The sequence below is a fragment of the Ursus maritimus genome, unplaced genomic scaffold (genome assembly GCF_017311325.1).
Source record: "Ursus maritimus isolate PB19 unplaced genomic scaffold, ASM1731132v1 scaffold_13, whole genome shotgun sequence".
NCBI lineage: Eukaryota > Metazoa > Chordata > Mammalia > Carnivora > Ursidae > Ursus > Ursus maritimus.
In genome coordinates this window covers 62,451,228-62,478,946 of record NW_024423675.1, presented here as the reverse complement: position 1 = coordinate 62,478,946, position 27,719 = coordinate 62,451,228, and the positions used below count along the sequence as shown (strand labels likewise).

Here is a 27,719-nt window from a genome sequence, read left to right as displayed (position 1 = left end):
AACAAGCAAAAACACAGGAGCTTTTTTCAAATATGCCATACCTCAGTTTCAAGTGTCGTTAACTCCACTTCTGAGGTTTCTTGATTATGTTACAATACCTAAAACAAGAAAATATTTTGCTTTCAGCAGAAATCACATTTCATCTCAACCACATATATGAAAAGCTAGATTCTAAAGCCATTCCATACCATAGACTTTGGTACTTAATGTTTAAAAGCAGACAATGAAGCAAACTTCTGAGTCTTAAAAACATCTTAAAAACATTTTCTCCTTCATTCTAACACCCCACAGCCGTACCATGTAGTATCAGCAGACATGTTGTTAGTATAAATCAATAGCAGTTGCCAATGCTTATTTTTTTTTAAAGATTTTAGAGAGCGAGCAAGCAGGCGAGTGTCAGGGAGAGGGGCATAGGGAGAGACAGAGGGAGAGACAAACTCCAAGCAGATTCTGTGGTGAGCGCAGAGCCCAGTGTGGGACTCGATCTCATGACCCTGAAATCGTGACCAGAATGTAGCCAATGTTTTAAAATGAACATCCCTGGGGCACCTGGATAGCTCAGTCGGTTGAGCATCTTGCGTTTGGCTCCAGTCGTGATCTTGGGGTCCTAGGATCAAGCACGTCGGGCTTTCTGCTCAGCAGGGAGCCTACTTTTCCCTCTTCCTCTGGCTGATGCTCCCCCTGCTTGTGCTCTGTCAAATAAATAGTACCTTAAAAAAATAAAAATAGACTATACAGATACCCTAATTATCTGAAATCATTTCACAAAAACAAAGTCTACTTTTCAACTAAAAACTAATACTTACGATTTTCTTTATACTTTCCTTTATACTTAAAATATTTGAGTATTTTATAATTATTTTTACAAGTCAGAAAAAACATTTATAGTCCTAAATTCCACGTTCATTTTGCAAAACAAAGCATACTTGTTTTTTCAAGATTTTATTTTTTTAAGTAATTACCACACTCAATGTGGGGCTGTAACACACAACCCTGTGATCAAGAGTTGCCTGCTCCACCGACCGAGCCAGTCAAATGGCCTAAAGCATACTTTTAAAAATTAAGAGCACAGTCAAAATTGATGCATGAACTTAAGCTTCACCACTGTGGTACGTTGAAGGATGATGAGTAGAAATTCAGCAATTCAATGAAAATAAATGACAAATGCTAAACACACACATATTAACAAATAAAAGAACTAATGCAAGCAGTTACAATAAAAATCTTTATTTAAGTTTGGTCAGTACAGGTAAGATATACTGGAGTCACAGAGCAATATGCATTAACAGGATACAACAGTTCATAAAAACCGAGTAACTATGCACACAAATTTCTTAAACATTCAGTCACCTAAAGAGAAAATGCACAGATGTATGGTGGAAAAAACTGTATCTAACACTGAAACTACTATAGGACTCCATCAGCAAGTCCAACTTTTAGTGATAAAACTACTGTACTGGGCAAACTTGGCAGTCATAAACCCACATCTACTCTAACAAGTCTGAATGGTGCATAAGTATAATAACAGCATGAGTAAGAATGCCCTTACACAGCACAGATTCTAGGAGAGACACAGATTTATACAGACATCATTGTGTTATACTTTAAGGAAAGATTTCCATTTACAACTTCACATTAACTCATATAAAAATAACTTGACCCTACACAAAATGTCCTTTTAGCAACATTCAAGGTAATTAACTGTTACAATTTCCAAAGTGGCAGAGGTATCGAAGCAAAGAAGGGGAGGGAAAAAAAAAAGGGAAAAGAAAAAAAAAAACCACACCCACAAAAAAAAGGCAAATTGTGACAAAAGTATGCGTTAATTTTCTGGACAGTATCCTCTCCCAAATTAAATGACACTGTATAAAAATTTGCTGGAAAAAATATTACAAAACTGAACCCTGTACATTTACACTTGAGTCCAAGCCATTCTGAACGTGGCGGGAACCCGCAGTTCGGTTACCTTTCCCACTCACTGTTTTCTCCTCTTGAGGGTCATGATTGGAGTCTGTGTCATTTGAGTGGTGTGTGAGAGAGTTTTCACTGCCCGTGGGAGAGTCTACACTTTCATACCCCGCACTGAGTTGATTTACGTAACTACTACCTCCTCTGCCAGTTCTCTCCTCTGAGCTGTTGGAGGCCTTATTACCATTCCCTGGAGAAGAAGGAAAGTCATCTTCGGCTGTGTCCCCCTCCCTGTGAAATCCAGACCCAGACGTCCTCTGCCGGGAGGAACTGCCATTACTTGGTCCGTTGGCCAGCCGGCTGCAGTCTTTACCTGTGGCCTCTGCCTGTCCTACAGGCTCAGAAGATGTAGTCCTGCTGGTACTTGGGGCTGGAGCTTGAGACTGCTGCTGTTGGTACTGAGCCAACTGCTGGCGCGTCTCTTTCAGTTGCTGCTGAAGAACTAGAATGGTGCTCTGCATACCCTCTACTTCTTCGTCAAGTTGAATGATGAAGTCATTCAGTTCTGTGCAAAGGAGAGTCAAACCTACTTTAATAATCTCTTAAGTAGATTTTATTTTTTAAAAGATTTATAACATTTTAAAATATTACTGTCACAAAGCCAGTCAATAAATAGTGAACAAATACAATTCTAAAAAAATCACAAAATACAATTCTAAAAAAATCACAAAATATTTAAAAATTTTGCTCGGAATTTAAAAATAGCCATTTAAGAATGAGTTTGGGGTTTTTTGTGGGGGATGGGAGGACATGCTTAAAGTATCTTAAAGCAACCAAGTTAAAACAGATTCAAGCCATCTAGCCATATACAACTGATTATAGCTCCCCAAATCCACTCCGTTATCTGTTCACCTGTGGGCCCACATGGCTGGTCCCCTTCCTCCTTACTCCCCCTAGGTAGTGTTTGTCTCAGCTCAACAGCAGGTTTAGCCCTAGGGAGCAGTGGGTCCTCTACTCTAACACTCCAAAGAGGTCTATGCTATAACAAAAACAAAAATCAGAGAAAATAACTCCTGAAAATTGATAAAATACACATGGCCATTAAGTCCTAAAAACGCTTGGGAGAGGGGAAAGTCCTTCACTACTATACAAAATCTCCTAGTCACTATGTTTACAAATATTAAGAGCTAACAACTATCACTTACTTTGAAAAGGTACTTTAAAAGGTATTGTACTGACTACTGATCTTTCCAATTGTCAAATATATTAACTTTCAGTTTATTTTTAAATTTTTATTTATTTGACAGAGAGAGATCATAAGCAGGCGGAGCGGGAGAGAGAGAAGCAGGCTCCCCGTTGAGCAGGGAGCCGGACACGGACTCAATCCCAGGACTCCGGGATCATGACCTGAGCTGAAGACAGATGCTTAACTGAGCCACCCAGGTGCCCCTTAACTTTCAATTTAACTTCCAGAGTTTGGATATTTTAGTTACTATTCATCTTTCTCAAAAAGAGGAGAAACAGAAGGGACACAGCTATACTTGCCCACAAAAAAGGGCGGGGGGAGGGGGATGAGAGGGGGGACGACAGTGGCTGACAACTAGTTCAGTTTACCTTTAGCAAATTTAAATATTAGCTTTTATAAGATATTAGTGAATAGCTTATTCACTAAACAGGACCTTAAAAGGTACAATCAATTCTGTATTTTTAGACCACTGGAAATAGTCAAATACTTCCAAGATTTACACTTAGAGAAAAACAGGTTAAATGGAGATAACCCCCTTTTAAATATTGAATATAAATTTGTATATGTAATGCCTTAGTAATAAACAGCCTCTCACCAAATTCCACCTCCCCCCAAAACCAAATTTCTTATTAAATTTGCACAATAAACAAGAGTGTGGGGGGGGGGAACCACTACAATTAAATGGCTTTGCTGACTCAACTAGAAATGTTTCATTTGTAATTTTATAGAACCACTGGCACAGATTAGCAAATACAGAATCTAATCTATAATATTCATGCCTGGCAAGTGTTTTAAAGCCAGTGCAAAGTTAACCAAACTTTTCAAAAAACCCCTTACCATCCTGACTGCTTTTAAGCTCCTCACTATATTTCTTCTGTAAAGCCAACTCTGCTTCAAGCTGTGCAATACGTCCCTGGGACAGCTGCCTTCCAAGCTCTTGATTCTCCTGGATAAGCATTCGACACTTCGCCATTAACTTTTTGCCTGTTTGGCTGCAAAGGAAAGAGCCATCCATCACAAAATGAAGACAAGTGTCCACAACCTTGTTTGCTTGCAATTATTACAGCAATAGATGGAACACGTACAGAATATAACTGTCACGGCAGATGCCTCCCTATAATTACCATCTTCTTTTCTGGAACACGTCCATCTTCTGCATTTCAGTATTTTGCCAATACAGCAGCAAAAATAAACCCTAAACAAAAAGTACCCAAATGGCCACATTTTCTATTACACTAATAATGGATTCGGGTTTCTATTTTCATCCCAAATATCATTTGAAATGGAACTGAGCCAGTTAATTAATGCAAACCTCAGAGGTATCAGTATTAATAAAACACTAAGGTACTTAGCTTCGTGGAACAGAAAAGTTCTTAAAAAGGTAAATGCAATAACATAGAGTATATTTATTGTTGCTAAAGTAGCATTTCATGAGGGTGCCTCTTCATAGGTAGCTGTCATAGAATGTTTATTGCATAAGTGAGGCATATTCAATAACTGTTTTTAGAGACTTTTAATAGATTTTTTTAAAAGTCATCTTTACACCCAATGTGGGGCTTGAACTCATGACCCTGAGATTAAGAGTCGGATGCTCTACTGACTGAGCCAGCCAGGCACCCCTAAACAGCCTTTTTAAAAAGAGCCTTAAGAGTATTTCCATCCACTAATCCTTCATTTAACTTCTTCTTTTATATATTTTGAACTGTCTTAAACTGTAACACAAGTTTTTAAAAATTTAATATTGATATGTGGTTAAGATTTTATTCATGTTATAAAAGGTTATCTTTAGAACAGAAAAATAAGATCGGGGTTACTTATCACAAATAATGCAAATGTTAAGTATCTGCCAAGTTAGGAGCACCAAACTTTCCACAAATTAGTTACCGAGTATTAGTGCAACCGTCTATAGAACCTACACATACATACACAGCAACTGCAAAAACGCGATCAGAAGCCTTGGTAACGGCCCTCAATGAAACTATCTTTTCTTTAGCCTCAACAATAACAAGAGAAATGATCACTTTTAAAGGGATCTCAGTACATATTTGTGATGTTACCTGATACTGAATAGAGACGGCCTGATGTTTTTTATTTATTTTTTAAGTAGTTAGGCTCTACAGCCAACATAGTGCTTGAACTCACGACCCTGAGATCAAGAGTCGCTCGCTCCGCCGGGGACAGTCTGACATTCTTGTAATGGCGTTAAGTTCAGAAAGACCTAACCTAAGTGGTTAAAAAATTTTTTTGCTGACACTTTGTTCTTTCCTTCACTTACTGGAGCTTTCACTTGCCTGATATATTCCTTCAGAATGCATCTGGACCTATCATAGGCCTTCAGACTTAAAATGAGAGCATTTTGTAAAGGATTCTCATTCTTTGACTCAGTGTTGTAAGCTTTCTTGTTTGGTTTTTCTTTTTTTTTTTTAAACCCATAGTACATATTTATCCTAATGTAATTCAAGCAAAAGTTTGTAATTTAAATTTATCTGTAGTACAGTAAAACCTGGGTCACTGTTGCTCAAGGCAGCCTCAGGTGGAAGCACTTGCTAAGGGTTTTCTCTCTTTCTGGCAACTTTACTAGCTGGTGCTCTTGTTCACGGCAGCTGTAGCTCCGGACACCTCCCCCCGCACCCCACCATTTCCCATTCGCACCCGCAGACTTTGGCCTCCAATGAACAAGAGTTTAGACAGAAATCCCACGGGGAGCTCAGAGATAGGTACCACCATCAGGCAGTGGCACTCATCCCACCTTACTGGCCATTTTCCCACAATCTTCTTTTCTTATGAAGTCTACAGGATCAGTGTTTTCCAACTAACCTCAAAATCCTTCTATGTGAATTTAATAGAGATTAGAAAGAAATACTGTAAAACCAGTATTAATTGTGACCTGACTTAATCTCATATAAAGTGTATCATAAACTGAATGCAAAAAATGTTTCATTCATAGTCATACCTTTTTATAAATGCCTGTTCTAAAATAATCCTATCACTTCTAAAATTAGTGATTATTGAAAGAAGTCTTAACAAAACTGTTCTTTAAACATTTTGTCATTTTACCATGTCATGTGAGATTTATGTTGTGTTCATCACATCCCCCAAAATGAGAAGAGTTCAATTACAAGTAACTGTCTTTGGAATAATTTTCTTTAATCAACAACTCCCCCAACCCATTCTTAAAATCAAATAATTCCAAAGAAAATCTGAAACAGTTTGAGAGAAAGATTTATAAAAAAGAACAGATGCTATACATTGCTTTATGATCACGAGGAAGGGGGCCAGAATATCTGAGAGGTGTACACACAATTACCTAAACGATTAAATGCAAAACAGAACTGTCAAAACAACTGAAATAGATCGCTCTTAAATACTCTGAAAACATATGCACTGTTACATGTATGGAATTTTTTAACTAAAGCAGAGAAGATAATTCAATCTTTCTCTTTCAAAATTAAAACAGAATAGGAAAGGGGGGGGCCACAACCCAGTCTATTTGAATTATTCCAAACACAGTACTGATTGAGCACTATCTGTTTCAAGTTAATGATGTATTTATAGTACCATTTATAGCCTATTCTTTACAGAACAAAAATCCATTTACAGGTGATTAAAATAAATTATGATTTATTAATACAATGAAAATATTATGTAACCATTAAAAATGAAGTAATCTAAATGTACTTAAAAATTTTAAAACTGTGCAAGGGATAAAATGTATGTTGGGGGAGGCGTGGACGCCAAGCTTCAATCATCTATGTTATGTACGTACACATTTGTTTAAAATGGATATATATAAAATGACTGTATATGCATAGAAATTATCTTGATGATACCCAAGAACAGTGGTTACTGCTCTTGGAGAACAGAATGGGGAAGGAAAGGTCACATCTAGGAATGACTCTCACTTTCTGTCTCCACCTTTCTTCATGCTGTTCCAATTTTACACATGAGCATGTTTTATCTTATTAAAAAACGTTTTTAACAGTAAGAAGAAAAAAGCCCGCAGACCTCACAGTGACTCTTACCTAAGCGGCAAAGAAAGATGCTGGCTAATAAATGTGAGTACATGTTAATAATACATTTTATGAATTATTTCTTGACCTACTAAAAATATGTAGGCCATTTCTACTGTGATCTTAAATGGCATAAGATATATACAAATGCCTTAATGTGGCACAATAAGCTAATTTCAGACAGATTTGGTTACTTACCCTCCAACCCCACAAAATAGTGAGAATTTTAGAAGCGGATTTCTTGTTGTAAAGTCACACAAACCACTTCTTCGACCCACCCTCTGCCCCACAATCAGTTCCCTAAAGCACAAACATACAAGATACTTACAATTGATTTGAATGGTTAAGAGAGAACTTAAGTCACCCTTGTTAAAACTGCACTTAAACGTTGGGACAATCTGGAACATATATCTTCCACTCATCTTAGACTCCATTATCACCAAGTGAAAATTCGCATTGGTGACTTATAGAATGATCTGACGAAAAAAATTCACCTCCAGGATTGGATGGAAGCATGAAGAAAATAATGCCTCATTCATCTAAATGATCAAATGAATTTGCTAGAAATGATCACTATACCTTTTTTTCAATTCACAACATGTCTCACTTAGGCCAGCCCACAGTTCCAATACATTATTTCCCCAATCTTCTGGCAGGCACCCTGTGAGGCTGTCCCACATTAATTTCTACTGCAATATCCTAGGACAAGGTGTCAAAAAGTAACAAGTGTCAAGTCTCCTTGTCTTTTATGATACCAGCTGGAAAAACGTAGGTCTTTAAAAATGAGTCACAGAGCCTTTTCCTTCACTTTGAAGAGCACAGCAACAATTTTTCCAAAATCAATCTGCTCTCCACAGCCCCCCAAAATCAAAATGTTAAAAGTACAACAAAATCATTATAGTATTCCTTGAACTTAAAAAAAAAAAAAAAAACAACTATTTCAAGGCACATTTAATTTAATATCAAGAGTGCAATACAAAAGGCCCAAATACAATGAAGGAAACACATTCCCCCATTAACACCAACGACAATGCTCTTTCAACATGTGCCTGTTGAATGGAATGGGGATTTAATTTCACTACTGGAAAAAATAACGCAGTGAATCTCATCACAGCCAATATCCTTATACAATCTAGTAGTGAAATGAATGTTTATAATGCTTCAAACAGTTTCAACCTGAAGTTTGATACCACACCTTTTTGTTTGTACAGTCCTCAACAAGATTATCTACAGCATTAGCAACCATTCAAAGAACAAACCATTCATTAAAACCACATTGATTTAAGGCTCAATCAAGTAATATAGAGCCCCAAACTAAATGGTTCAATATATGAACTACTTGTACTGACATCTATTATTTGATTCTCTCATGACTATTAAATTGGTTCTTAGCAAATAAACTCTTTAAAGGCAAAATTCACCTCATTTGAGTTTTGACCCAGAAGTTCAACAACAATCACGAAGTCCACAGTCTTATTGGCAAAACTGATATACAGTGTCTCTAAGTCACTATGCTCAAGGTTAAGAGCGATGCGTATTCCATTTTTACATTTTACTGGAATTTTACATGTTCAATTCAGGATTTTAAATCTCTAGGTTTTCATTCCTCCAAACTGTCTGAAGACACAGTGTGCCACAGACTTAAGACTTCTGTTTCTCCCTCTATTTTCTTCAAACAGAAACATTTCTCAAGTGTCTACATGGTTCTAGAAGGGGAATTTTTCGGAGGTGGCCACTTCTTCGGAATAGTCCGACGCCATCAGGCCTCTGAAGCAAGGGGAGGGGGAAGAGAAAAAAGCTGAAACACAAGGTTCATCTGGTAAGTTTTACATTAACCATTACAAGCTGGATAGTATAAGAATGTGGCTTTTTTTTTGGCTCAAAAAGTCTGAGTCTTGGTGTGGAAACGAGTACTTGGCTGTCCCACCACAGCTTTCTCGTAGTGGGACTGTCAGGGAAGTCTTGACTGGGGAGTATGATTTGTTTACCTATCAGGCGTAAACTTCCAGGCACTCAGTTCATTTTGGGCTTGTTCCAGTTTGTCTTTAGTCTGTTCCAGTTCACCTTTCATTTTTAGGAAAAACAAGTTGATCGCTGGGTCTACCATTGTTGATCTCAACTGGGCAACGCTAGGCTGCTGGACTTGCTTGAGGTACTGGATTTGAGTCTGTACAAAGCAAAAAAACCAATTACTACCAAATCAAAGAAAAATGTATACATAGAAGGTGGGGTAAAATCCATTTCGTTCACAGAATTTACCAACTTGTTAAGTCCTTCCCCCTTTAAGAGGATCTTAACATCCTCTAGGAAAAGTACAAATTTATAAACAACTATTTAAGGTTATCCATGTAGGAATTAAGACTATGATTGCATTTCCATATTTGGAATCTTTAAAGAGGGTACATCCTACTTTGCAACCAAAACGTTAAAAAAAAAAAAACTGTTATATTTACTAAAAATGTTGACACCCACTAGAAAAAAGCCATATGTAAAATATTATATAAGAGTACAGTGAGGGGCGCCTGCGTGGCACAGTTGGTTAAGCGTCCAACTCTTGGTTTCAGCTCAGGGTGGTGATTTCAGGGTCATGAGATAAAGACCCACTGAAGTTTCTCTCCCCCTTGGCCCTGCCCCACTGTGCACTCACACTCTCTCAAATAAGGAAATCTTAAAAAAAAAAAAAAAAGTGCAGTGGCTTACCCTTTCCAATTTGTCCCTATGGAAATTATTCTATATATATATGTCTCCTAAAAATATACCTAATACCAGATTATAACTTAAAATACATATTTGTATTTCTAAATTTAAAAATATACAATGCTTCTATTTACATGAATTGGCATTACAGCATTATAAATAGCACCTTAAGTCAAAATAAAGTATATATTCAATTTTTCCTTGAGTGGATTTGAATCACAGATTTGTACAGGTGGCAGTTGACTCACCAAATTCAAACTGCTTATTTTTGAAAATAAATAAGCTAATTGTCCAAGGATACAGTTAGTTCAGTGCCAGAACTGAGACTAGAAAATAGTCCTCAAGCCTCCTGACTCCCAATCTAGAGATTTTCCACCACACCAGAACCCCTCTACTTACATATGAAACCTTCAATTTCGACTTCAGTTGTACTATTTACTAGCACACTAAAAATACATTTCTAAAATATGAAATACAGTTTATTAGCATTAAATGCATCACTTTCTTCACACCCAAAGTAGATTTGGTTCAAGATCCTGCTGCACACTAAGGCTTAAATAGGATTAAAGTTAACAATTTATAAACTGCTAATTTCTAACGATTCAGTAAAAAATACAAGTATCTGGATTGGGAATATCTCTACTTTTTCACTGAGCAAAGAGAAGTAATTTTTACTTAGCTTAATGAGATCTTTTTTTTAAGTAACTCATTTTAAACAAAAAAGTACAACTGTTTATTCAATATAAGATCAGTTGCTAAGACAATTGAACAGGGATAAAGCATGTCATATTGTATATACACCACAGTCTGGGATCCCTAAAGAAAACATGCCTCCGACACTGACACAGTTACTATTTAGGTTTACAAAGTAAACTGCCCTCATCTGCACATACACCCTTGCCCTTTCCTTGTGTTTTTGCTCCTGCTGCTCTTTCTGCAAAACCTTACTCTCTAACTGAAAATGAGTTGTTCAGCTGACCTGCACAGGGGAAAGCTGTTAAAAAAAAAAAAAAAAAAAAAGACTGGAAATGGTCACGTTCTAGTTCAAATAGCCTTAAAAACCTGAGATGAGAAGACAAAAGGGTGATGGAGCATCACCAAAGGCTCTGATCAGGCATGATATGATCAAAACTGCCAGTGTATATATAAAATAGCTGGAGAAGCACAGAAGTGAGTCAATAGCATATATTGTCTAGGTGAGTGTTGAGAAGTGTAAGAATTACGTGTTGTATGAAAGGAGCACTCCCCTTGACAAGGATGGAAGAGGACCTCGGTCCTGACAACACACATATGGTTAAGGCATTGCCAACCACTGCGTGGCATCTAACCATCGTTGGAAAAAAAAAAAAAAAAAAGAACATGAACTAGGATGGCAAGTGTAGGACCCAAGAAGAAAGAATTCAAGACACACTAGTGCTATGAGATATTACTGTTGGCACAATCCATTCACACTCTACCAGCAGTTAGCACTTTGAAGATAAGATTCATCCTCTGCATGTGTCAAGCATCTAGCAGAGTGCCATGCAGAGACCTAAAAGTGGGTAGAATCTAGAATCCTTAATATCAGAAAAAGAAGAAAAGAATTAAAGAGCTTTGAAACTGGGTACTCTAGAGATATAGTGCCCATTCCATTAGATATGAAAATCTAAAGAGGGGGAAAAAATTTTTTTTTGAAAGGATGGAGTGGATGTTATAAAGAAAAGAAAATTATATTCAAACTATTGGGCAACACTTCTTGGAACCAGGTGTCCAGATTAAAAAAATAACCAAAGGTGGGGATGGTCAAGAGTTCAAGTTACAGAAAGTGAAGGCGTGTGATTATTGAAAAGAAATTTTAAGAAATAAAAGGACTATGAGCCCTAAAGAACACTATATTGGTGAGAAAAGAATTAGGAATAGGACTGCGCCCCATATATTATCAGAGTCTCCAATGGCCAGAATATTGCCTTCTGGATTAGATTTAATAAACAAGGTATCAGACCAATGGAGATTACACAGAAGAATTCAAGAAAATTTCAGATTTTCGGGACGCCTGGCTGGCTCAGCAGAAGAGAATGCAATTCGGGTGCCTGGGTGGTTCAGTCGGTTAAATGTCTGCCTTCGGCTGAGGTCATGATGAAGTCCTGGGATCCAGTCCCACATTGGGCTCCCTGCTCAGCAGGAAGTCCTCTTCTCCCTCTACCCTTCCCCACTGCTTGTGATCTCTCTTTCAAATAAATAAATAAAATCTTAAGGAAAAAAAAAAAGAGCATGCAATTCAATTTCAGGGCTGTGAGTTCCAGCCCCACATTGGGTGTAGAGATTATTTTAAATAAATAATTTTTTTAAAAATTTCAGATTTTCAAAATTAGAACACAGACAAAACTACCTCTACTTTATATAACATATACACAAACACTAATAAAAAGGAATGTGTAAGACTACTGAAGACAGCATATAACTGAACCTAAATTCAACCACAGCTAAATGATCAAATATGCCACTGGATTTCAGATCTATGTAGACATGGCAAATACTACAAATAAAAAGCTGTAACATTAAAAGCAGATACGGAAGAGGTTACTGATACTAACAAAAGTTTTATACACAGAGAGGTAAAGACAGCAGAGGAGAAACAGTTTGCTCAGCAAGGAGCAAATCCTTCTTATGCCCTCAGGTATCAAAAAAATATCTGAATCGATATACTGATTCTCGTATCATGGAAATTTCAGAGCATAACTTAAAACTTTTAACTTCTTGGCCAAAAAATATATTTTTAAATCCAACAATGGAGTGATCTACCAAAATGTTAGCATATTTATAGCTCAAAGCCTACCTACCTTAACAAAATGTTCATTTATAATTATTAAGTTTGTAAAAGTAACTAAATGCTAATATACACAATAACGCAGACTAAAACCAACTCCTCAAAAAGACTTAACATTTGACATACTTACAGTACACTCTTGCATCTCTTGCTCCTTGGTTGCTAGTCGCATTACAAGGATGTTTTCCCTGCGGGCAGACTCTTGTTGTTGCTGCTTTAGTTTTTCTTCAGACTCCCTTAACCCAGTTACATCATTAGCTGATGAAGGAAAGAAAAAAATTCCAGAACATAATGAAATATAATTTCAAGATCAAAATGACCTACCCAAAATAAAGTTCTGATTGCCTTTGTCAAGAATAATAAAAACAAGGGCAAAAAAATTCATTGAGTCTTTAAGTTTCTATCCTAACTTCTTTTATAACAAGGAAATCTGTTCTTGATCATGAGTGCTCTTTTAGGAGGTAGTGGTGTTAGAGTGACCTACAGCCACCTAATACTACGTAGAATTATGTAGTTATTGTCCAATCTACCTCCAAAAGAACATGGAGAACTTCATGATCTGTATCTGTCTATACTACAGCGTGTCCAAAGTCCTGCCTATATTGTTTTTAACCTATCCAATGAAAACAAGCCAATAACTGCATAAACAATTATCACTTAAAGCCTTCACAATATTGGGGAACCTGGGTGGCTCAGTCAGCTGAGCGTCTGACTCTTGGTTTCGACTCAGGTTATGATCTCAAGGTCAGGAGACTCAGCCCCACATGGGGCTCGGGGCTCTGGGCAGAGTCTGCTTGAGAGTCTCTCCTTCTCCAGCTGTCCCTCCCTTGCTCATGCACCTGCATGCACAAACTCTCTAAAATAGATCTTTAAAAAAAAAAAAAGAAAGAAAGAAAAGCTTTCAGGGCACCTGGGTGGCTCAGGTGGTTAAGTGTCTGTCATCAGCTCAGGTCATGATCCCAGGATCCTGGGATCAGGCCCTGTGTTGAGCTCCCTGCTCAGCAGGGAAGCCTGCTTCTCCCTCTGCCGCTCCCCCTGCTTCTCCTTGCTCACTCCCTCCCTCCCCTTCATTCTCTCCCTGTCAAATGAAATCTTAAAAAAAAAAAAAAAAAAAAAACGCTTTCACAATATTAATGTCTATGGATTATAATATAGTTATATAATAATTAAAATTTCAAGGTATTAAGCATTCTGAACTTGGAAAACAATATTGCTTTGTATATTCACAAATAGTATGTTACTCCTAACTCAGTGAAAAGTGACAAAAACTAAAACAGTTTGAAATTAATAAACTTTGTTGGTATTATTTTTCAGGAGGTTTTGAAAGATCTGTAAATATGTACCTATATCCTATTGTTACACATTAAGCTCTTAGAAGTTTATTATGTGTTGCTTCTGTGTACCTCCTTTCTAAAACTAGTAACGCATGCTTCACTTCCAATTCTCTGGAAGGAATTAGGGACACATCAAGGAAAGCTTAAAGTAGTTGTGAATTTCCCCATCTCTACTCTCAGACACCTGTATGTAATTCTACTAAAACAATCACGCTATTATACGATTATTACATATCAGGTCTTCCCCAAATGACTGGGTAGGAATTCCTAAAGAAGAGGGATCATGGCTCATTCATCCATTTCGTAGCAGCAATACAGTGAGTGCTTGGGAGGTTATTTAACAAAATGCTTGAATGAAAATTACAGTTGCATAGGGGCACCTGGCTGGCTTAGTTGGAAGAGCATGCGACTCTTAATCTTGAGGTCATGAGTCTGAGACCCACACGGGTGTAGAGATTACTTAAATAAAAACTAAAAAAAAAAAAAAAAAAAATACCATCGCTTAGAAAAACCAATTATCCTGTGTCTGTAACAAAAATCTTTAAAAGGAAATATTCACATAATCTTTAAGAAGCTAAAACTCAAACTTACAATTAAGATCTGTGTACTTGCCCTCCAAAGCTTGGACATATGCTTCATACTGTTTCCATCTAGTACAAAAATAAATACATATATTAGTTGTCATGCTGATACTCTTTTTATTAAATATACTAGAAAATCACACCCATAAACATATAAATTTAAGTAATGCCAAGAATTTCACTACATGATTTTCAACCAATAATAAAATTAGTCACTTCATTATTCCTTCTTAACTTACAGAACTAGATAAAAGAAAATACAGGAAAAAAGTATTCTCTGCTGGGAATATACCAAGTATGTTCCTTTGAGCCTGTTCACATGCCTTAAAGGACTCTGTATCACTGAGGCTTGGCACAATGCCTGGATTACAAAATCTACGTAAAAAATTTATTTCAGATATGCTGTCTATGGCACCAAAGAAATGTGCCTAATTATAAAAGATTAAAGGTTCTTTATCTTAGCTCTTTTGTGAAAATACCGTAAAACCAAAGCAGTGGTTCAAAGCAGTTATTTATTTTTGTCTGTAAAAAAGGAGAATATACTATTTCCCAGGACTATTCTTTAAACCACACCTACTTGGCAGAAACAATCTGCAAAAATGACATATACTATCAGAGTATGAAGGAACCTTTCTTCCTTATTATATTCCTAACCCTCTAATACAGGCTACACTAGCTTGGCAATTACTGTTGAAAACAAGGTCCCCAGTCTTCTCTTCAAGCAACTAACAAAAAGTAACGTGCCCAGAATGTCTGCTACCCTGTTTACTGAAGAACTATGCTTTTAAGTTGTTCGTGCTCTGATAAATAAATAAAATCTTAAAAAAAAAAAATTTTACAGTTGATCCTTGACCAATATAGGGTGGTTTAGAGGTGACAAACCCTGCATACTCAAAAATCCATGTATAACTTTTGAATCCCCAAAAAGCTTAACTACTAATAGCCTACTGTTGACCAGAAGGAAATCTTACTGATAATATAAACACTTAAATTACACATATTTTGTATATGTATTATACACTATATTCTTACAATAAAGCTAGAAAAAGGAAATACTAAAAAAACAAAGAAAATACACTTAAGGTACCACACCGTACAAAATCTGCATTAAGTGGACCCACACAGTTCAAACCTTTGTTGTTCAAGGGTCAACGTGTTTGATTTTAGAAAATCTTTCTATAAAACCTCAATAACTTTGACAAGTTTACTATGAGATATATTATTATTACAACAGAGTAAACAAAAAAAATTTCCACAACATCAACACTTTACATAAACACTTTACGTAAACACTACTGTTCAGTCAAAGGCATGCTTATCTTTACGGTCCCTACAACCTAGGACACAAACAGGAGTTTCACTCAGTGCTTGGGGATGAACAAAGGTCTTTTGTGGAGGCTAAACAAGAACTATTTTAGGGGCGCCTGGATGGCTCAGTCGGTTAAGCATCTGACTCTTGGTTCAGCTCAGGTCATGATCTCATGAATCGTGGGGCTGAGCCCCATGTCAGGCTCCACTCAATGGGGAGTCCACTGGAGATTCTCTCTCTCTCCCTCTGCCTCTTCCCCCACTAGTGCTTGCGTGTGTGCGTTCTCTTGCTCTAAAACAAATAAATCTTAAAAAAAAAAAAAAAGATCTGTTTAGAGGAACAAAAAAATATAAACGTTCAACCAAAAACATTTTTTTTTTAAGATTTTATTTGTCAGAGACAGAGAGAGCGAGAGAGCACAAGCAGGGGGAGCGGCAGGCAGAGGAAGAAGTAGGCTCCTCGCTGAGCAAAGAACCTGATGCGGAACTCGATCCCAGGACCCTGGGATCATGACTTGAGCCCAAGGTAGACACTTAACTGACTGAGCCACCCAGGCATCCCACAACCAAGAGCATCCTTATCAAGATGACAGAAAACACAGAATAGTTAGATTAAGCAGCACTTGATTTAAAATCACCAAGAGAATTAATGAGAGGGAAAAAAACTCACTTAAGAGTCATATATGAAAATTCCCTAAAAGAAGTTAAGCTGACCTCAAGAATATAAACTGCAGGACTTAAAAACCTTAAAGGTAACTTAATACAAGAAATTGCTACTATGAATTTTTATTAAGATTGTATCACTAATTTCTCTCCCTAAAACTAAATCAAGAGAAAGACAACACATACTAACGAGACATACAAAGGGAATATCAACACGTGAGTGACAGTATATCACAAGCAAGGGTCTACCTCAGCAGGAGAGGACAAGAGTGTTTTAGAATACTAAGAATTTAAATTTTATGTATGGGAAAATAAATGTATGCAATGAAAAAACTGTCCTTTGCATGAAGAAGATAAAGAGCTTGTGCACAATATGAGTAGCTAAGGAAGGTGGGAAATTATCAGACTCTAGTTAAAAATGGAATATGTCAGCTGCATCTGCCTATGTTATAAAACACCTTTTCTGGGGCACCTGGGTGGTTCAGTCAGTTAAGCATCTGCCTTCGGCTCAGGTCATGATCCCAGGGTCCTGGAACTGAGCCCAGAGTCTGGCTCCCTGCTCAGTGGGGAGCCTGCTTCTTCCTCTACCCCTCCCCCAGCTCGTACTTTCTCTCTCTCAAATAAACAAATAAAATCTTTAAAAAAAAAAAAACAAAAAAAAACCTTCTTTGTACCTAAAAATTATCATCTAAAAAACTTACCAAAGTAATAAAATGTAAAAAGAACAAATTTAAGTTACACATGTGTTGATCCTGTTTTATATTAAAAAAATAAATACCCTTAATGCTGTTTTTCACAATCGCCTTTTCAAAGACATTTATAAGATAACCACAGAAATTCAGAGCTTGAAGTAACCTTTGAAAGTAATTTAATTCAACTCCTTAACTTGCAAAGGAGAAAATGGATTTATATAGTTACATGAACTGACCAAGGTAACAGTTATAGAAAGAGTAACTTTGCCTATCATTAAATAATGTATTTCTTCCATAACTAAACATGTCATCCTTTAGGACTACAACTTTTTAACACATTAAACAGGAAAGGAAAAAATAATGACATCAAAACAAGTCTATATATTTGTTTAAATGAAGGCTTTCTAAGAGCAGGGTCTTTCCCCATTCCAAGTTCTACATATGAAGTACAAATGCTTTAAGTTAAAATTCTGAACATCTTCCCTCAGTTTATCTAGTAATCTAGAAGTTACCCAAGCTAGTACTTAGTTCTTTAAAGTGTTATGCTTTCCTCAATGTTTACATAATGAAGAAACAGACCACAGAAAATACGTTCGAAAAGTACACTGATTTGAGGATGTATTAATGTTAAAAACAAAACAATCTAACTTGAAAATAATTATAGGCTAGAACCACAATATGTTCTATAGAAAGTATTTTGTATTTTTGATAAAAGAACATTTTACCTTAGAATTAACTCATCTCGTGCCATAACTTTGAAGTCTGTTTCACTCAGCCGAACCTATATATAAAGAGAATTAAAATATGAACTGACTGCTTTTCCTAAAACTTTAAAATATTAAATACCACTGGCTCTTATGTTCTTCATATTTTTATAAAGACAGGATCTTAACATTTTAGTCCCCCAGTTGCTCATTTCTGTTATTAGGAATACCCTTATTACTGAAAACACACAAAGTCCCTCCCAAAGGAGCTCTGTGCTGAAACATACAAAGCCTCTCCAGAACCCCAAGTTAAATGGCTCAGTACATATTATTGCTTTTTTAAAAATCTTGTATTATTGTTTTCAAAAGGTACGCTATTTATCTTTAATACAGACATCATTCTTAGGGAAATGAAAATTAAAACTCCAATGAGCTATCACTACACACTTATTAGAATGGCTTAAAAAAATAGCGGTAAGGGGCGCCTGAGTGGCACAGCGGTTGAGCGTCTGCCTTCGGCTCAGGGCGTGATCCCAGCATTATGGGATCGAGCCCCACATCAGGCTCTTCCGCTATGAGCCTGCTTCTTCCTCTCCCACTCCCCCTGCTTGTGTTCCCTCTCTCACTGGCTGTCTCTATCTCTGTCGAATAAATAAATAAAATCTTAAAAAAAAAAATAGCGGTAACACCAAATGCTGGGGGAAGATGTAGAGAAACCAAACTTTTACACATTGCTCGTGAGAATGTAAAACGGTACAGCTGCTCTGGAGAATATTTTGGCAATTCCTTTTGAAACTAAAAATGGATGTGCCATACAACCAATTCAGCCAGTTGCACTCATAAGCACACATCTCAAAGAAATTTAAAAAAATTATTTTCACACAGAAATTTGTACATGAATGTTCACAACTTTATTTGTAGTACACCCCAAACTGGATACTACCCAAATGTCCTTCAACAGGTGAATGGTTAAACTATGATACATCCATGCCCTTGGAATACTAGATTCACCATAAAAACAGCCTATGGATCAACTTGGAAAAACCTCCAGGAAATCATACTGGGTGGGGAAAAAAAAAATCTCAAAAAGTTACATATACTGCATGATTTCGTTTGTACATTTGTGAAATAGCATAATTACTGAAATGGAGAACTGAGTAGTGGTTGCCAAGGATTCGGGATGGATGGGGTTATAGAGGAATGGCAAAATGGAAGCTTGTGGTAATGCTTCAGTTAACTATTTTGGTTGTGGTGGTGGTTACACTAACACATGATGAAACTACACAGAGCTACAAACACACACACACACACACACACACACACACACAATGCACGTATACACTCTGTGGACTGTATCAATGTCAAGTTCCTGGTTTTGATATTGTTATGCAAGATGTCTGATAGTTAAGGAAGATTAACACTGAAGGAGGCTGGATGAAGAGTGCACAAAACCACCCTGTACATTTCTTTGCAACTTTTGGTGTATCAATAATCATTTCAAAATAAAAAGTTTTAAAAAATGGGCCCAATATTCTAGCTGAAACTGCTTTGTAAATTGAGAAATATTGTTTCTCTATATACCAAATGAAGATTGTAAAGATGAGGCACCTCTCCTGCTTTAGTATAAAATTAATGCTTTACTAGTTTCTTTTGTAAGAAACTTGTTTCAAATTGCAACATTATCCAGTAACATAGTACTATTATTATGAAAAAGGGAAAATCATTGTACCAAAATATATCAAAAGTCTAACAGAAAGCACACAGTTAATTCTGATTATTAAACCACAGTACAATTCTTTATTTCATAAATAATTTGACTTCAAAACTTAAGACAAATTTCCATAATACTTATCATCTAAACTGTTCATTTAAATATTCACTGGTTACTAAGCTCATACCTTGCTTTCCCATTTGAATTATAAATTACTTTCAGAAACTATGTTATTTTGCAACTTTGTGCGTGTGTGAATGTGTGTAATAGTGACTAAACTGAATTAACTTAGGGAAATAGAACAGGGAGAAAATGAGACTAGAAAATAAAAACTTCAGAGGAAAAGGTAGAATCCAAGAACTAGCTGTAACCTTTTCTTGAAAAATAAATAAGCGGTTTTACCTTACAACCAAAGGGGTTTAAAAATTATGAAAAAAAGAAAATAAGTAACTTTCAAAAACTTGTGAAGAAATCTTTTTTCACATTTATAGTTATGTAGGTGGAAATATTCATACAGCATAAGATTAAGAGTAGCCCACGGAGACATAATTATAACACAAGTTTTCCAAAAACTGAAAATATTCTAAAAATACATTCAACATACAATGTCTAGGACATTATACATCCACAATGCCTGCAGTGTTATAAGGCAAGAGAATGAAAAATAAGCAAATAAAGATAGTCCTTTCAACTCTATTAATTCGCCTCCTCCTAAGGACTTAAAAAATGCAGGGGGAAAAAAAACACACCTTTTTGGGAAGAGGTTCCTCGTTGGTCATCTTGAATCCTAAGAAAAAGGGGCAGAGAGAAGAGGTTCAATTGATGTTCTTCCAGTTAAGGTAGGAACAAGAAATATTGGCTTTTTCAAATCAATTTATTAGGGAACTCGGTTTTCACCAAATCATTACATTACTTATTTAATAACAGTTTTAGTTTTACAGAAAAGTTACAAAAATATTACAGGGTTCCTGTATACTCCACACCCACCTTCTCCTTTGTTAACACCTTACATTACTACAGTTTTTAAGTTACTAAAAAAAAATTCCTTTGTGGGGCGCCTGGGTGGCACAGCGGTTAAGTGTCTGCCTTGGGCTCAGGGCGTGATCCTGGCGTTCTGGGATCGAGCCCCACATCAGGCTCCTCTGCTATGAGCCTGCGTCTTCCTCTCCCACTCCCCCTGCTTGTGTTCCCTCTCTCGCTGGCCGTCTCTATCTCTGTCAAATAAATAAATAAAATCTTAAAAAAAAAAAAAATTCCTTTGTAAAAAAGTTGATCATTTTGATATTCCCATAAAGGACTGACAGAAATGTAACTTTTCAATGCATTCTTACAACCGCCCTATGAGAAAGAAATCTTACAGAAGTGACATCATTGTGCTAAAGTCAGACACTGACCTCAGGCAGTATCCCAGGCATCTTGCTGGAAGAATATGAAGTGTAGTACCAGTTGCTAAGCCTGTCCTTTTACAGCAACATGTTGTTATAGTAAGGCTGATAGAATCTATCATCGTGATAATTCACTACTGTACAATGCTTACACAAATAGTATATATTTACACCTTAAAAATATTCCTACACTAATTTCATGCCACAGAATTTGTATCACACATTAGCTTTTTATATAAATTTATACAAGATTTACTTAACTATTGCAAAAGATCGGTTATAAAATAGAACAATTCTCATTACCTTTATTATGCTTACTGAAAACACTTCTTCTTCCCAATATTCAAATAAGGACACAAACTAATTTAAATTTATTCCTAGGTTTTATTTCCAATGGCATTGTCATGAATCTTCCCCTTATATTTTACACTTCCTTTACATTTATTTTACTTACTCATACTTATTACAAATCCCAAACTATTAACATCTAACCAAAGAGAAATAAGTCATGGAGATGTACAGTATGGTAACTATAATTAATAATACTGTATTGCATGTCTGAAAGTTGCTGAGAATAAATCCTGAAGGTCTTCGCAACGAAAACAGGAAAAGGATTTTTCTATGTGGTAACAGATGGTAACTAGGCTTACAGTGGTATTTCACAGAATATACAAATATCCAACCATTATGTTGTACACCTGAAACTTATGTTACATACATGTTAATTATACCTCAATTTTTTAAAGATTAACCAAAGAATTTACAGTGTAAAACTCAATTTTTAAAAGCTACTGGATTTCATATTATTTGAAATTCCTCAAAAGGAATCTTCCCAATACCATTTTTTATGTTACATACAATCCCAACTCTGTAAACCAGATATTCCAATCATATACTGCCATTAAAACCTCACTTTCAGACTAGATACACTGTGTTAAAGAAATCAGTACATCTTGGGGAAAAAATTGTAAGTTGATTATATATTACTGGCTTAATTCTTCCCTCTTTAATAATCTTATCATTGGATGAAGCAAAAACCTGAGTATGTCATTTTTTTCTGAGCTGATCAAGTCTCTAACCAATATCTATAAAGAAATAACCATATTTCTACCACTTAAGGTCTGTTTATTTTTCTAATTTTTTCCTTTAAATTGGTCCCTGTTTACTTTAGACCTCTTATTGACCAGTTTATACTCTTTGTCGAAGTAATGGACAGCTGGTTAGTAACTATCCTAATGTGACCAGTGATTCCAATCATTTGGGAAACAAACCTTCACCATGTTTATCCCCACAGATGTCTAGTTTTATTTTAGTAGGTTTAAAGTACATTCACTCTACTTGACCACAACCTACTGGAACTCAGAAATCAAGCCTGGCATTTCCTTGGAATTTCCCATCTGTCTGAGCTAAATACAACAGGTAAACATCGATTCTAGCCATTTGAACTTTTAGCCATATTTAACTAGTATACGTGTACCTATACATGCCACTGATCTCATTAAATCCTTCTAAAGGCTCCCCATCTCAAAATAGTGCATGCCAATCCCCTGCTATTCCCTCACATCAAACTTTATTTTTCTTCATAGTTCTTATCATGATCTGATATTTTACATACTTATCTGTTTCTCCCAATTATAAAATAAGCTCCGTGAGAACTGTTTCATTCACTGCTGATGTCACAGTACACAGTAGGCACTCAAACATATGCTGAATGGAAATATGGACAAATGAATTTGCTTCAGTTACTACTGAAATCATAATACTGCTAAATAAGTCAATCTAATTTTTTCCCCAAAATAACCAAGACGACCTGTAAAATTCTGAGAATAGATGTGAAACCTAATATAACGGATACTGTGATAAGAATGCTGTGACAGTTTAAAAAGTTATATTTACCACCGCAGATAGTCTACCCATTAATAGTTAATGGGCACCATAGCTACTCAAAATTTTAGTTATAAAATTTAAGTATTATGGATGTTACTCAATATAAATTCTAGTTATAAACTAGTAAATGCTTCTACAATGTGACATTTTCCCCAGGTTTATTTGTTCATTCTTTTCTTAGTACATATTCAGATTATTTCATTTAAATAAAATTAACTGCAAGCTTAATTAACAACAAATAAGCTGCTGTTTTTAAAGGGCATTGAAAGGACTAGGAAACACAGGAAAGAAAGTTCTAGTAACCCTGCCTTTCTATAAGAGGATGGCAAACTTGGAAACAAAAAAAGCCGCAGAACTTGAGCTTCAGTTTCCCCAACCCAAAAAGGATTCTCACCAAGGCTCAAAATTATTGAGCTACTTCTAAAGATAAACATTAATCTATAGCATGGTGACTAGCATAAAATGCAATTATTAGTTTCCTTCTCCCCATCAAAAAAACAAAGACTCTGAATCACAACTTCTTGAAGAAACTGAAGGGAGAATTCAAAGGTAGAGATAACAATGAAGACCTGCTCCCTTTTTTTTTTTTCCTAAAGATTTTATTTACTTTTTTGAGAGAGTTAGAGGCAGAAGCAGACTCCCCGCTGAGCAGGGAGCTGGATGTGGGGCTTGATCCCAGGACCCCCAGACCATGACAGGCTTGCTCCTGTCTTTGTTTTTAAGCCCCACTGCAGAATTCTTGGTAATCTCCAATTTTTAAAACTCAATAAAACAGCAAGTTTTTAAAATTTTTAACACTGGTTTATATTCTCTTCTAAAAAGTTTGACAGTGGACAAACTTTAATTACACATCATTCAGAGAATGTATATTTTCTTTATACAAATAAATTTATAAATTTGTGACATACGTCAAAGATAAATGCATTTTGTATAAATGTTTGCATTTCATGTTGTCTCTCAGAGTCACATGTCATTCCACATGTTATAGAATATGTGACTTGGGAATTCAAAGGTTAAGCATTTTGAAAGAAATTCCTCCCTGATTTTTAGCTATTGAAAAGTCTATCTTTCCTTCAGAGTCCATAATATGCCGTAAGAGTTAAAGAAGCAGCTTGGCAAAAGGCAGATAAGAACAGGTTTAAATTTAAAAGTACCAACATTCAACTATTTTCCAAACAGAACTTGGTTCCCAAATCTGACTTTCACATTGCATGAATATACTAAGAAAATTATACCCCAAGGCAATCTTTAAATTACAACTGAAAGCACAATATCATCTAAAATCAATTCTAGATTCATTAAGACAGTGTACATCCCAGGTTCTTAGAATTATGTTTTTACATCAGAAAAATGGAATAACTAAAATATCTGGAGTTGAATCCTGAATCTTGAGGGGAAAAAATGAATATATACTCAATGCTATGAGTCACATCACACACTTAATAATCACGACTTTTCAAAGTCAAAGTTAGCCTCCATTTTCCAGATGATGAAAATAATTATGAGTCACTAAATGATTAACTCTGGTCAAAACAGCTATTAATTAATAAATTGGCCTTTAGGATCCCAAATGCAGCACCTCTCTGAAGTTGGTAAATGATGAAGATGGATTATTCTTCCACTCTCCCATCCTCAATAATGAATAAGCTTAACTAAAGAACAAAGAAAAGCAAAAGAGATAAAAACTTAAAATTGGCCAATTTGGCTACCTTTTAGGAGGTTTAAGATTGGTTAAAACGTGGTCTTAAAATTATGTAAAGGTTTCAGTTATTCACATCATTAATTCAGGGATAATCTCTTAAATTCAGATCTCAGAATCACCATGTACTCTTGATGCCTCTAACAATGAAAAACACTTTATGATGGCGAGTTCAGTTTCCGTTGGCTAGGTGTCTAGCATCCCAGACCCCAGTACTTCCCTCGCTCTTAGCATTAGGATCCTAAGTTATGCAACTCGGTTCTTAGAGGTGAACACCAGCCAACACAATTTGAGAAAGCAATGTACCTCACTGAAACTAATCGTAATTAAACTCAAGAAACTAATAATCCGACAGCATACAACCTTGGCTCTGCAGTAAAAAGGGTACTATAGTTAGGAACTGGACGACCACCTTTTCCTGACTCTTATCAATCAATGGATCTTGAGCAAGTCACTTAACTCTGGGCTGCAGTCTCCAAATCAGCAAAAAAACAAAAAAACACACAAACAAAAAACAAAGGGGGGGTACCAGTTTTGCATGCCTCACAAAGTGCTGCAAATCTCAACGCTCAAGTGCCATTAAAATGCGATTTTATTTGAAAAATCCTTTTTGTAACAAAATCAAAAGATAATTTTAATGTGTATTTAAAAAAATTAAACTAAATTCCCCAACTACATTTTCAAGAGTGGAGAATATTTATTTATAGCACCCAGTTCTAGCCTGATGGACCAGCTTAATATCCAATGGGATATACAGTTACGGGAATACTGAAAAGTTTTTCTGAGAAGCTGAGTATCAGAAAACATTTAGAGGCAAAAAGTAGGAAATAATTTTAAAAATAAAATAAGCATAAAACCAAACGCTATCTAGATCTTGTTTTTCTAAAAGACCCATCAACATAAAAATTTAAAGAGTAAACTTGTTTTTCCAAGAGCAAGATAACATACAATTATATGAAAAAACGAAGACCACCAAGAAAAGTATATTTTCAAGGGGATTCTATGCCGCATACAAACAAGAACATAAGGAGCTTTGAAAGCTGTAACATCCTGTACAAATGTAATTATTACAGCTCGTCTCCACATTGTAGAGCTACTACAGATGTTCTGTATCATACAGACGAACTCATTTCTAACACACAAAAATATTTTGAGCAGGCATGACTCAAAAGTGAATGAGGAAAACTAGATACTAAGTTCTGATGTGCTAAGGAAAACATCAGCAGTGCTTGTGACACATTTTATTATTACTTTCCTCCTCTGGGACTTAGAAATTTATGCTTAAATTCCGACACTGAGAAGTGAAAATACTGACCACTTGGCTATAGCTATCTGTTGAAGACAAGGTTAGATCTAAAAGAACTCCCAAAATACACCCATCCAAACCCTTAAAAGAACTCCCAAAATACACCCATCCAAACCCTTAAAATTTAACTTCATCCTTATCACATGCCACCTGGTGGACTGCAATTTCTTTCTCTGACTTGCCTCATCAGGTGCTACTGAACGACTGTAGTAAATAAAATTTAGGTATCTTGAAAAGATTTTCCCACATAACTTTTTCTTAATGGTGGTTTGAATGTCGAATATATGCACCTATCAAAGAAAACTTAATGGTCAGAACTTAAAAATTAAAAAACGTGAACTTGTGATAACCTGTGACTTCCACTTATCTTCCTCAGTAATGGAATTAACTAAATTCTAAGAGATACAAAACTAGATGGACAGCTCTACTGTAAATACACTCATGGAAATACTCTTCTACCTATGGCAAACGATCTGTGTTTTTACTTTAGAAACAATTAATTTAGGATTGTAACACAGTCCTTTGAGATCAAACTGACTTCATCAAAACAAGAACCTGGACTTTTCCACTGTGTCCTCTACTGACCAATGAAATATGGTTTTCAAAAATCAAACAACAGTCTTAGAGACCCAAGATGAGATTTAAAAATTACACGAAAACCTCTCCTCTACTGAATAAATAAAGAATTCTTTCTTTACTCAGAATGCATGCAATCATTTAAAAATGGAAGTCTACAGGAAGATGCAGCTGCAGTAATAACCTACTGCGCGATGTGAAAATTGGTCAACGAACACGGCTTTCCTTCCCTTGCTGAACTCGTTAGTGCCGCCAATCCTAGGGATCCAGAGGAGAGAGGTGGGAGGGGGCGACACAGAGGCGGGGACACGACGCGCACCGAGGGGGCGGCCTCCCGGTATCGCCGGCCCGCGGGAGCGCCCACCTCGCCCCCGGGACGGAGGACGGAGGCAAAATGGCCTCGGGGCGGCGGAAATGTCCCCGCAGGCGGGAAGGAGCTGCAGCTAACGGGAGGCCGGCGGGCCCGGGAGCCCCGACTCACCCTCTGAGCTCTGCCCGCCCCTCCCGGGCCGGCCGCGCCTCAGCCCTAGGGACCCGGAGGTCCTCGCGGCCGTTCCCGCCGGCGGCCCGCACCTACCTCTCCAGACGGAGGCCGCGCCGGCGCTGCCCAGTCACATAGGCCAAGGCCGCGCTGCCCGCTCGCCGCCCAGGCCTCCAGACCGTACTGTCCCCGGCCCCCGCGCTCCTCCTCCCGCCGCAGCCCCGGCGCTCCCCTTTATTTGCGGGTCTCGCTGCCACAAAATGGCGCTGAGGGAGGACGCGAGGCCCCGACGCCCCACCCCCTTCCCGCTCCTCCCGCCGCGCCGCGCCGCCCCGCCCCGCCCCGCGCCGCCCGCCGCGCCGCCCGGCCCTAACGCGCCGCAGCCGTTGCCCGCCCTCGTCACCGCCCCGCCATGTTCGCGTCCGGCCCACTCACCGAGTCGCCTCCTGGACGCGGCCGCAGCCACCAGCTCGTCACTGGGCCCTGCCGCAGGGAGAAAAGGCGAAGGGACGGCGCCTGCCCGGAACCTCAGGGCGCTGAGGAAGGAGTTGCGCCTGGGTGGCACGCCCCGCAGATTCGGAGCCCTGCAAATTCGGCGGGGGCGGGGGGAGAAGCGGGCCGCAAGGAGGGGGTGGGCGACAAGGTCGGAGGTCAGCCGCGGGGCATCACGGGAAGGGCGGCGGGGGTCGCGATTGGCGGCGCGGGGCGGACGCGCTCGCTGGGCC

At 37.3% G+C, this 27,719-nt stretch overlaps 1 protein-coding gene and 1 pseudogene across 4 annotated transcripts; one reads left to right on the top strand and one right to left on the bottom strand.

Annotated features, from left to right (window-relative positions):
- Window positions 1–1,211: 1,211 nt before the first annotated feature.
- Window positions 1,212–27,719, bottom strand: LOC103660835 (WT1 associated protein). Of its 4 annotated transcripts, none has more exons than XM_040628020.1 (8): window positions 27,430–27,719; window positions 20,410–20,447; window positions 17,971–18,026; window positions 14,593–14,651; window positions 12,798–12,925; window positions 9,153–9,331; window positions 3,992–4,146; window positions 1,212–2,473 (listed from the first exon to the last, which is right to left on the bottom strand). In XM_040628020.1, the coding sequence occupies exons 2-8, from the start codon at window positions 20,437–20,439 to the stop codon at window positions 1,890–1,892; spliced, it is 1,191 nt and encodes a 396-aa protein (XP_040483954.1). In that variant the 5' UTR covers window positions 20,440–20,447; window positions 27,430–27,719; the 3' UTR covers window positions 1,212–1,889. The 4 variants fall into 4 exon arrangements, with proteins under 4 accessions (XP_040483954.1, XP_040483953.1, XP_008686722.2 ...); XM_040628019.1 differs by lacking the exon at window positions 27,430–27,719 and adding an exon at window positions 27,091–27,269; XM_008688500.2 differs by lacking the exon at window positions 27,430–27,719 and adding an exon at window positions 26,702–26,722.
- On the top strand, window positions 11,085–11,200 carry LOC121102355 (annotated as a pseudogene).

Coding starts and splice junctions, on each gene's coding strand:
- LOC103660835 (XM_040628020.1), bottom strand. CDS start 20,439: ATGACCAACGAGGAACCTCTTCCCAAAAAG. Junction 12,926..14,592: donor CAAGTACACAGATCTTAATT/GTAAGTTTGAGT, acceptor TTCCTTCATCAG/CTAATGATGTAACTGGGTTA. Junction 9,332..12,797: donor AAGAGATGCAAGAGTGTACT/GTAAGTATGTCA, acceptor TGCTTTGTACAG/ACTCAAATCCAGTACCTCAA.